This window comes from Gymnoscopelus microlampas (assembly GCF_963454915.1).
Source record: "Gymnoscopelus microlampas genome assembly, chromosome: 15".
Lineage (NCBI taxonomy): Eukaryota > Metazoa > Chordata > Actinopteri > Myctophiformes > Myctophidae > Gymnoscopelus > Gymnoscopelus microlampas.
Genome location: NC_139952.1, coordinates 15,538,324 through 15,550,827, shown reverse-complemented (window position 1 = coordinate 15,550,827; position 12,504 = coordinate 15,538,324). Strand labels below are relative to the sequence as shown.

The window sequence follows — 12,504 nt, the reverse complement described above, 5'->3', positions numbered from 1 at the left end:
CAAATTGCAGGGAAGCGCTCTTTCCATCAACTGTCTCATTGTTCCATGAAGGGTGCCATCCTCTCATCCGAGGGCCTCATAACAAGACAATTCTCTGTAATTATGATTGAAATCGAAAGACACTGGACCAATAGGGCTATCTATATGTGCCAGTGATTTACACTTGGATGAGATCCAGCCTGTTTCTTGCCTGTGACACTTAAATCATCTCTGGATTGTACCTCTGTCAACAGCCGTTTCTTACATTTTTAACCTTGTTTGTCTTGATAGTGTGCTTCAATATTTTTTTTTTCATAATATCAAGATATTTTCTTTCCTGCAAGGCATTAAGTAATCTATGCATAACATTTTCTGCATTTCTGTTTTTACAATTCAAATGTACCAAACAGCCACATTATGTTCAGGATATTTTTAACCATATGGTAATATGTTATTATACTATATTATAATTGCCTGTCAACTACACAGAATCTCTTCCTTCAGTACATTTCAAAGGAGCCTTGTGCACAACAACATGTCCATGAATGCACCACACCTCCACACCTATTACTTCATGTGACTTGTTTGTGTGCCTGTGAGAGACCACGTGTGTGCATGAATTACTTTGTTGTATGTGTGTGTGCGCGCGTACGCACGTGCGTGCGTGTGCGCGTGTGTGTGTGTGTGTGTGTGTGTGTGTGTGTGTGTGTGTGTGTGTGTGTGTGTGTGTGTGTGTGTGTGTGTGTGTGTGTGTGTGTGTGTGTGTGTGTGTGTGTGTGTGTGTGTGTGTGTGTGTGAGAGAGAGAGAGAGAGAGATAGAGAGAGAGAATTTGTCATCATATTTCTAACCAGGGGGATTATTGTATTTGGTTTCACACTACAGAGGGTTTAAAATATTAAACCATGTCTACCTGGCTAGCCTGATCCAGCTTTACATCCCCCTATACATCAAACAGCACTAATACTCTGTGCGCAAAGATGCACCATATACTCATCTATAGGATATTCAAATGAGAATAATTCTCTCTTTCTACGCACGCGCACGCACACACACACACGCACGCGCATGCACACACACACACACACATTGGTGTACTATAGAATGAGTAAGAGTTAACCACGGGTGAATGACATCACACTACGCAGTCAAAGAGAAAGAAGCCAGCTGGCCATCCAGCTCACCGAGTGACACACCAGCTAGCAGGAGGACTTGTGTCAGCATTTTACACACAGCCCACACACGCACACACACGCGCACAAACTGTACAGTACACTGCGTTTCTCTATGACATTACTCTCTCTCTCTCGCCCACTGGCCAAAGCATGAATCTTCATTGAGCGCCACACAGACAGAGACAGAGAATGGGAGCAGAGTGAGTCAGTGGCTGTAATGTGATTTGTCACTGCCTGTGCTCCCTCTCTGATGTGATTATGGGGCGGCGTTCAGCCGGCTGTGTCAGATGAGATCCTCGCCTCTGATAGGACGGACCCAGCGAACACAGGAAGTGTCTGGTCCCTCTGCTATCTGTCACCCTGGAACCCGGGGACACTGACTGACTCTTCACACATGACAGCTTGGAACAGGGATGTGTGTGTGCTGTGTGTGCGTGTGTGCGTGTGTGCGTGTGTGTGTGTGTGTGCGCGTGTGCGCGTGCGTGTGTGTGTAAAGGGAATTATAGGTTCCTATGGGAGGAACTTCCCAGACACACCGTTCCACATAGATAGGAGAATTACAGTAAGTCACATCATCCTAAGAGACTAACACACACACACGCACACACGCACACACGCACACACGCACATGCACACGCACACGCACACGCACACACACGCATTAAATGGGCTTGACATTGTTTGCTACAGACAATCTATCTATCATTTATCATTTTCAAACACAAATGCAATTGTGCATCGGTCTGTCAGCATTAGATGCATGGCTTTCTGTTATAGCTGTGAGGGAACTCGTAAAGATTTAGTTTCTGATTTTTGGTATGGTGTTAGTTATGGGCATAAAGTTTTAAAAAAACATCACAAACGAGTTGGGCTCGCCCCCTAGTGGTCTGTTTGCAATAACTCCAATATTAGATAGGTATAGGTATGGTTGAAACCCCAAATAATTGATAGAAACAATTTCTCTATGGATTCTGTTACTATTGGGCATGCTAGAAAGCATACTAAAAATCTAGGAAAATCTAACTTGTGGAAAGGCATAATTTTCAAGATAGTGTCCACGATGGCTGCCGGGAGGGAATATGTAAAAAATCATACACATTTTGCACTTGGTAACTAGTTTTACATGTTTAGCATGGTGTTAGGTATGGGCATAAGGTTTTCAAAAACCATTGCAAACGAGTTGGGCTCACCTCCTAGTGGTCGGTTTGCAATAATTCCAATATCATAGGTCAGTATATGGTTGAAACAAGAAATAATTGACAGAAAATATCTGTCAAAGTGGGAAGGAATATGCCAAAAATCATTTGGCAATAAATAATTAACTGATGGTAATTTTACTGATTAAGTCACATTCCTTGAGCCCTAAAACCTAGGGTTTTCTAAAAATATATATTCTATCAATTATTTGAGGTGTCAACCACTGACCTGTCTAATATTGGAATTATTGCAAACCGACCACAAGGAGGTGAGCCCAACTCGTTTGCAATGGCTTTTGAAAACCTTATGCCCATACCTAACACCATGCCAAAAATCTAAAACTATACATTTTAAGCTCCCGGCAGCCATCGCGGACGCCATCTTGAAAATTATGCCTTTCCACAAGTTAGATTTTCCTAGATTTTTAGTAGGCCTATGCTTTTTAGCATGCCCAATATTAACAGAATCCATTGAAAAATATTTTCTATAAATTATTTTATTTTGGTATTATATTATTTGGGGTAATATTGGAGTTATTGCAAACCAACCACTAGGGGGCGAGCCCAACTCGTTTGGGATGGTTTTTGAAAACCTTATGCCCATACCTAACACCGTACAAAAAATCAGAAACTTGATGATTTTTGACGAGTTTCCTGCCAGCTATTACACTAAAGCCATGCATCAAGCCTATTGCTTCATGCGACAGTGTGTTTGTGTGCACGCTGGAGACCATATGTGTGCTTGAATGCATGGGTTCATGTGTGGCACATACTGTAATTCATATCATGCAAGATTACATCTACACCAGCGTGTGTGTGCATGCATGCGTGTGTGTGTGTGTGTGTGTGTGTGTGTGTGTGTGTGTGTGTGTGTGTGTGTGCATTATTGTTGAGTGTGTGCGCATGTAAGAGCTTTTTTCATCATCTCCCTCCAAAACAAAACTAACCGGAGGGATTATAATTTCTAATTGCAAATCTGCAACGTTTTAATACATAAAGCTTTGGCTGCCTTGCTATAGGATGTCACTAGGGTTGCACAAACATGTATGTGATAACGTGGGATCAGTGCTTCCCAAACAGTATGCTAAGGCATTTTTGTAACAGACACACATTATTAATATAAACTATATAAAAGAAAGTTATGAATAATCTTTTAATTTACTATATCAATACTTTGTGCACACTCATTTCCCAATATAGATATCTATACCCTAATGCTTTATTTATTTTTAAGTACTTTCAACTTGGGTCCCTAATTTGATCATTTCATTATAGGCAGAGAGTTGTTAGCCTGGTAAACCCTCCCTCCGGAAATCTCATTTCCATTTGATTTCAGGAAGGAGTCTGGCATGATCGCTCATTCTGCAATATTGGCTGCGGGCTGGAGTTGGGCGGGAGTAATACCGTTGACTGACAACCCCTTCAGCCAATGATCGTTTTTCCCCTTCAGCCAATTGCAGTGGATTTTTACCACCTCCGTCACTAATATGACGCAGCGGGACTTTTGAGACGGCCCAGCCCAAAATAGGTTGCCTTATGCGGATACATGCGTGTCACAGCCCGCCCCTCCCGGTTCTCTGAATTTATATTTTTAAATAGGCTCTGTCATGATTAATTGACCACATATATGAGGTTAAACAACTAAATTCTATCCAAACGATATCTTAATAGTAAATTCCGTGCCTCAAAAAACAAGTTTGAGACCGTTTTAAGAACGAAACTAAGAAGTGACGGCACTCGGACAACAACAATGGCTGCCGTTCGTCTTTTGTCGGCGGCACTCAGGCTGCACTCGGCTTCATTCGGGCTCACTCGAACTCGCCACCTGATTGGCCAACGTAAGCTGTCAATCACAGAACGATGAGCGACGACGCTGATAGGCGCGGTTAGGTCCTGATTTCGCTGGAAACTCCCCAATATTGCAGAATGGGCGTTCATGCCAGACTCCTTCCTGAAATCAAATGGAAATGAGATTTCCGGAGGGAGGGTTTACCAGGCTAGAGAGTTGTGAGCTTTTAGCTGCTATTTTTGCTTTAGTAGGTAAAAAAAAAATGTTTACAGAGTGACTAGAGTGATAAAATGTGTTATGAAGGCTATTTTACACTGATTTAAATATAGGTGTGCCTTGAGATTTTTACTTTGCACAAGAAGTCAGGGATGTGAAAGACCACTGCAGTAGATACTGAGAGAGAGAGAGAGAGAGAGAGAGAGAGAGAGAGAGAGAGAGAGAGAGAGAGAGAGAGAGAGAGAGGGGGGACAGTAAAAGACCAGAGAAACAGAGGAGAGAAAAGAGAGGTGGAGAACATTTTACACAGTAAAATCCTTGGTGTATATTTAACTCTGAATTACAGATGGATACATTTGCAACTAGAAAAAGTGCTCCTCGGAGCACAGGTCTCCGCCAGGTCAGGTAGGTTATAGTGGCCTCCTGGTGGCGTTACAATAGGCCAATGTCAAAAGGTTCTGTTTGTTTGTTCTTACTGTAGGTCTTGCACGGCAATCGGACACTGCATTCATGATTTGAGGCATTTTGTTCAAAAAAAATGTTTTGCTAAATTAGACCTGCTGGTGGCGCTATAACAGGCCAATGTTAAAAGGTAGCATTTGTTCCTCAACATAGTGTGAATGTGCGTGCAAAGTTTGACTGCAATCGGGCGCTGCATTCATGATGTGCGGCATTTTGTTCTATACAAGCCACTACTGCAAACTTTAGATGTGAATCTTAGCCAATCGGGATGGAATATGAAAAATTAAGCAGATCCATCTTGATCACATGACTATAGACATCATGTGTACCGATGTGCGTGAAATTTGGATAAAATCGGAAGGAGTAATGTAAAGAAATATGTTTTACATAGGTCGGCCTCCTGGTGGCGCTATAAACGGCAGATGTGAAAAATGCAGGGCAAAGGTTTTTCCTTTACCTCTAGGGAGTGCGCATACAAAGTTTTACACAGATTGGTGCAGTTATAGGTAAAAACACGAATCGGGCTGTTATAGCGCCACCATTAGGCTGATTAGACAAATCTCAAGTGGAATTTCTACCTTGGCCTACCTAGTGGGAACGTACGTGCTAAGTTTCACGGAAATTGCATGCTGTGTTCATAATTTGAGGCAATTTGTTCAAAACGGAGCACTCCTGCAAACTTTGGAAGCCATTTTTAGCCAATCAGGATGGAACATGAAAAATCTGAACGACCCGTTTCGTTTAATGACTATAGAGATACTGTGTGCTGATTTGCGTGATGTTTGGACAAAATGTGTAGGAGTACTGTGAAAAAATGTGTTTTGCAAAAAACGGCCTCCTGGTGGCGCTATAACAGGGCCATATGAAAAAATTGGGGCAGAGGTTCTGAAATGGCATCCAGGGAGTGTGTGTGCACAGTTTCGCTGCGATCAAGCCAACGGTGCGGGAGATTAGCTGTCCACAGACGGACGGACGGACGGACAGACGGACGGACGGACGGACGGACAGACAAGGGGTAAAACATACTCTCTCGCCATGCCTTTCGGCCTGGCGGAGACAAATATATACAAATAACATGGACATACAAATATCCATATAATGAGACGTCTGTCTGTTTCATTTGCAGTAGAACATGTGATTTGAGTTGGTATTTGAAGCAGCTCAGAATGTGGTAAGACCAATCTGGGCCAGTGTCAACATCACTGATTGACTGGTGCAGCATAAAATTCCAATAGAACAACCAGTGCTATACGGTTACATACAGGATTGTCCAATTTTGCCTATTGTGGAAAACAGAGCTCAATTTTATGTAGAGAAAAAAGTAGACAGTAAATTTAACCGGGTTGAATTCCATACCACTGCCTTAGTTTAAAAGCTCATTTAAAAGGACACAGTTGAGGTCAATTCATTCTTTACACGACCAAGTATCGAATGACGTGTCTTACGACGTTCCGAGTTTTGAACATTCCTAGTTTCTGCGAAACTAGAAAAAGTGCTCCTCGGAGCACAGGTCTCCGCCAGGTCAGGTAGGTTATTGTGGCCTCTTGGTGGCGCTATAATAGGCTAATGTGAATTTCTTCCTCGGCCTCGTGGGAATGTGCGTGCATTCATGATTTGAGCCATTTTGTTCCAAAATGTGTTTTGCTAAATTAGACCTGCTGTGGCGCTATAACAGGGCAATGTGAAAAAGGCATTTATTCCTCTGCTTAGTGCGTGCAAACTTTCACGGAAATCACACGCTGCGTTCATGATTTGAGACAATTTGTTCAAAATGGAACAATCCTGCAAACTTTGGAAGCCAACCTTAGCCAATCAGGATGGAATATGAAATATCGGACAGATCTGTCTTGATCACATGACTATAGAGATACTATGTACCGATTTGCGTGATGTTTGGGTAAAATCTGTAGGAGTAATATAAAAAAATGGGCTTTGCACAAATCGGCCTCCTGGTGGCGCTATAACAGGCCCATGTGAAAAATGTAGGGCAGAGGTTCTGAATTGGCATCCAGGGAGTGTGTGTGCACAGTTTCGCAGCGACCGGGCCAACGGTGCCGGAGATTAGCTGTACACAGACAGAATGAGGGACACACACACACACACACGGACGGACGGACGGACGGACGGACAGACAGGGGGTAAAACATACTGTACTCTCGCCATGCCTTTCGGCCTGGTGGAGACAATAAGGAAGTGGATGCAGTCTTGTGCCTGTCCATTGTAAGGGAGTCTACTTCGTCTTTCCAGCCAATCAGAGTATGTGACATTTTATTTCATTTTTCCAGTACGTAATGCCTTCTGCGAAGTTGCTCTGTGACACATTTTTGCCTTTTTGACATCACCTTTGTCATGCCACGCATCGTTCAATTTGTTTTTTTGCGTGTCAAAGTATGACCTTCATGCGTTCCCATTGTCAGGGTAACACATTGGTTTGGACAACGCACAGTGAACATCTCTTCTGCTCATTGTATCAGAGACTTAAGGGACACGTACCATCTGGTCCTTTGTCTTCATTCGCTACTTTGTAATGGGAGCAGATCGTCACCAGTGTCGTTTTTGAGCCAACTCATTGTCATCATATTTTCAGCCAACAATTAGCGCACATAAATGAGTGTTGCCATGACTACCAATGAGACAATAATGAGAAGGATGTGCACGTGAGCTGACTGGAAGGCTCTCTCTCTCTCTCTCTCTCTCTCTCTAGAAATGTCTGTATGTCATGGCCAAATTTCTGGTGCACGCTGCCAGTAGGCCAAGGAAGTACCTCTGCATATTTTTTATGTTTTCTATTTTTTGAAATATTTAACTTTAATTTCATAATAGAGGTCAAAGGCAGTCAGTTCGGGCAGAAAACTTGCCCAAATTTGGAGTCATTCATACGTCATAGCATGAATGACATCATAGGACTGGACTATTCTGACCTGAGATAATGTCGCTTACTGTCAAAAGCATGTTCATTTGGAAAACATTTGCAGCTTATATGAGTGATGTATCTGCATGTGTAAGCTGTTTTAAATCTGTATTGCCTGTAGATGTTCATGTTGCAAACGCCAGGAAATGCCAGCTAATGAAAGTCAACAATAGACCAAACACATCGTCAACATCACAAACATTAAGGGGCAGCTAGACCTAGTGTTTGCCGGCTATGTATTCATTCTCGGCCCTCCTCACCAGCCTTCCTGAAATGAGGATTGACCATGGTCCACCAAGTATCTCCAGCCAACAGCAGAGTGGAGCACTTTCTAACACGAGCTGGGATAGGCGATGTCTTAGAAAGCATAGGAAGAGAGCTGATGATGAAGGATGCAGTGGCAAAAAAAGGAGACTGATGACAGAGGCAGAATCCGGCCTTCTGGAGAACTCCATTGCGGCTATGTATTCATTCTCGGCCCGCACCACCCCTCCTGAAATGAGGATTGACCATGTTCCATCAAGCCTCTCCAGCCAACGGCAGAGTGAAGCACTTTCTGACACAAGCTGGGAGAGGCGATGCCTTAGAAAGCATAGGAGGAGATCTGATGATGAAGGATGTGGTGCCAAAAAAAGGAAACTGATAGTAGAGGCAGAATCCGGCCTTCTGGAGAACTCTAGCTCTAGCATTTGTGATGACAGGCCTCCAGGAAGAAGCTGTCCTCTGTCTGCACAACTGTCCAGCCCTGCACTTCCACAAACTTGCCAAGGGCCTCAGGACATTCCATTGCCTGAGTCCTCCTCCCCTCTTACCCGTCCAGAGACGGAGGGCTCCTGCATGGAGATAGAAGCAGCTCAGAGAAAACTTCGGGAGATTGGGAATATAATAACACGGGAGGATGAGGATGAAGACCTGGATGTGGAGCCAGCTCCCAGGCTGGTGATGTCAGACACCTTGAAGGAGAGGCTACAACGTGGGATCAGCGACATCCTCCCCCACACAGTGGCCCAGTCTGTGAGACATTCCTGCATGGAGTTGGTTGTTTGGAAGCCACCAGAGGAAACCTTGTCCCGGAGGATGAAAGACTCGCTGCAGCAGAGGAAGCGTAAACATCAGGCGGCATGCCGGCAGACCCCCTGTCCCTCTCCATCCCCTCAGAGTTCCCCCAACCCCACAAACTCATTGTCTGGACTCACATACTCCCCTCTGTACAACCTTCCTGTGGCCAACAGCTCTGATGAGGTGGACATGGAACTTTAAATGTGCTTGCATGGCTCCTCTAAAAGTCAGTACAGCAAAGCAGAAGAGACTGCAGATATATATTATATTATATATATTATAGTAATATAATAAAACATTTTTTGCAAACATGTGCATTGTGACTGTAAGCCCCAACAATCACACATAAGGTGCAATAATAGCAGGGAACACATTGCACAAAGCTGCAGACCTTTTGAAATTGGTATATTCTTTTCCCAAATTCCCATATTCTAATACAATTGTTAGGTGCACTATACAGGCATGATAAATTATAATGGAAGGCACATTCATCATGTGCCTTCCAATTTTGTGACGTAGCCTAAACTACACTGCACTTTTGACAATAGAATTATTCTACAAATAGTTTGCATACAGAGCAAACTGATTGACATAAACAAAAAAGCAGTCATACTGTACCACAATACTGCACACACACTTTTTTACATGAATCCAGATGTTAGGTACCACATACTACTGTACCTTATGAGCAGCAGAATTATGAATGTAAGCATTTTCCTCCTGGCTTTCCTTGCAGCAAACAGAAATAATGACTTTGAGATTGAGAGGTTGCCAGTCCACAAATAGTAAATAATAGTTTTAACTTTGAGAAATTGTGCTCCCCAGACGCAACTGTGATGAGGATACAATTCTAAGAGCAACTTTTTAGTGAGAACATTCCATCCACTCTTTTAAGGAACTAAACCGGTGCCCGTACACCGATCTACTTGGGAACGATTATGGAAATGATGCAAATTGGGAATGCATGCCCCACCCGGTTATGCAATACCACTTGTACCCATTGTCAGTCTGTCTGTGTCCCTTTTGTGCCCAAATTCTTTCACGAATATCAACCCAAACTCCATATATGGTATTGTTCTAGAGCTGCATATTTGGAGCTGACTGATTTGTTTGCGCCTGATGCCATGACGACACATTGAGGTTAGACAACACACTTCATATTTGGGCGTGGCAGCATTGGCAACTCCTTTTATGTTTATGGCTGAGTCATAGGGACATGAGCGTGATGACGTGGTCAGCCTGCCAACCAGCCCTCCGGCCCTCCCATTAGCCAATTCTAGCATAGGCTTGCTGCCGGTATAGCTCCTATCATCCTCTGCTTATAAAAAGACATTTTTTTGTGAGATTTGTCAAAGGAACCTCTCAGCGAGGCCTTGAACTCTTCCTTTCTTTTAATTGCTCTTTTTTCAGCCGATGTTGAAAATGTTCACAATTTGTCTCGTGTCTCGTTATGTTAAGTTTCCTCAACTGCACCATAGAAATACACCATGCAAGTGTCAAACGTGCCTGGTGCAGTGGTGCCCAACACTGACGCCACATATGTCATCACGTAGTCTAACAGTATACTAACTTTTAGGTCTGTGATTGACTACTACAGTAGGAAGAATTATGTGAACTCTATATACAGTATGTGTGTTCCATACATGAGCTTGTACTTTGTTTAATAAGGATTCTTGCATAATTCTTATACTCCACCTTAGGATATAGTAGGCTTTTGAAAGTTATACGGATCCTTATGTTCACATTCATTAAGAGCTTGCTGTGTAACTGTTGCTGGACTTTATGGTGTGGATGTTCTGTAGCAGTTATGTGAAATGGGTTACCTGCAATCTTTAAAGGACGACTTCACCCATTTCCAACCTATCTTCATATAATTGGTCCTCACTAATGCTCATTATAATATGGTACCATTTTTTTCGTCTCAAAGGAGGGCTGTGGACACTTCGTTTCAAATCGTCCATGAAGGAGTGTGGCCTGGCAGGCAGCGCTAGCCTCGCGTGGCCAGACAATATCACACGACACACTGCGTGGATATTAGTCTGGTCCCTATCAATGATAGATTTTTTTCCAAGGGGCGGTTACAAAAAGATCCCAATAAGGTGATAAGCCCGCCCACATTTGGATACTGGGCCCTGATTGGTCCCTCACGACTTCGGAGGGAGAGAAATGAAATCTCTATTGAGGGGGGCCAGACCTAATCTGCCGAGGGCTAAAGTGCGATGCAATTTTGCAAAGGCAGATTCGTCTGGAACCAGGCTAAGGCAGCGCAGTATGCGAGTGTAGCGAGCCGGAGTAGACTGCCGACCTCATAATCACCACCTGTCCTCTGTACAGACCTCCTTTAGAGGCTGGCCTCTTCCAAGTGGGACCAGAGACAAGAGCATGGCTTTGCGACAATGAGCTGGACATATGACGACGATACACGAAAGAGGAAGACACTTCAGAAACTACCAGTGACATCATCGATGGGGAATCCAAGCCAATTGAAACTGCAGGCTTTCTATTCCTAGAAAGTTAGCATGCTGTAATGGGAGCCTCACGTTAATAAAAATAATAATAATTTTGAAATCGTGTTTGAAACCCCCCCTGCCTAATGATGATGTCACTGGTAGAACATGTGTACCATTTTATCATGAGCATTAGTGAGGACCAATTATAAGAAGATAGGTTGAAAACGGGTGAAGTCGTCCTTTAAGTCAGCTCTATTGTTAAACTTCAAGTCCTCGAGCTGTCTGAAGCTGGACCGAATTCTAACCATCAGAGTTAGTTGAGTTATAGCAGGCTGTATTTACAGTACTCCTATTGTTTATTTTTGCTATTGTGGCGGCCATTTTGTGGTGCCACAGATCGAAAGACCATTCACTATTCCCATCGAGATTCCCGAAAATATTTATATTAATTATTTTAATCCTGAAACCAAATACTTGTGAGGAGAAGGCTTCCGCACACCCGGTTCCTCTCTAGTTGGTGCGTTGGTCACAAAAAGTATACTTCAAAAAAATCTTAATGAAAAGATAAGGCCCGCACACAGCTGCTTGCTTTGTTCAGAGTTTTAATTTAAAAGAGCAACGTTTCGGTCCCTTCGGACCTTTCTCAAGCTGGGGTATAGACAGGTTGACAAACATTTTATACTTTCTGAGGCTATGACAGCCAATCAAAAGAGGTCAATGTGATCATTCATTCAGACACCTGAGTCCTAAAATAGTCATGTGACTTTTGTTAAAGTAACAGTGCCTTAGAAAATCCTATACATGTATTATTGAAAATAACTCATGACAATAATACACAGGAAAAAAGTCATACCAAAATCAAAAACATACCAAACAATAAAATAAAAAGGAAATCAACAATAGTAATCATATCATAAGGTCCTACTCAAAATAAGAGTGGAAAATAATAATAATAATAATAATAGGAAAACAACTACACAGAAACAGGCAACGAAGTTACAACATTACATTCAATAAGAATTCATCATTAAGCCCTTTCGGGTGAAGTGTTTGAAGTGTGAATATCCAGTATGCTTCTCTCTGTTTAAGTAGATGATCATGGTCACCACCTCTCCTTGGTAGGGGGACTTGTTCTATGCCAATGAAACGGAAAGTAGAGATGTCATGTTTACAATCGTTGAAATGGACAGCAACAGGATAATCTCTGTCATTCCTACGTATGGAACTTTTATGTTCACTCATTCTCTGTTTTAGCTGTCTTTTAGTTTT

General features: G+C 42.8%; 1 protein-coding gene across 1 annotated transcript; it reads left to right on the top strand.

Annotated features, from left to right (window-relative positions):
- Window positions 1-7,960: 7,960 nt before the first annotated feature.
- Window positions 7,961-8,986, top strand: LOC311061668 (uncharacterized protein; the record flags this gene model as incomplete). Its single annotated transcript, XM_084080358.1, has 1 exon — window positions 7,961-8,986. The coding sequence occupies one exon, from the start codon at window positions 7,961-7,963 to the stop codon at window positions 8,984-8,986; it is 1,026 nt and encodes a 341-aa protein (XP_083936484.1).
- Window positions 8,987-12,504: the final 3,518 nt, after the last annotated feature.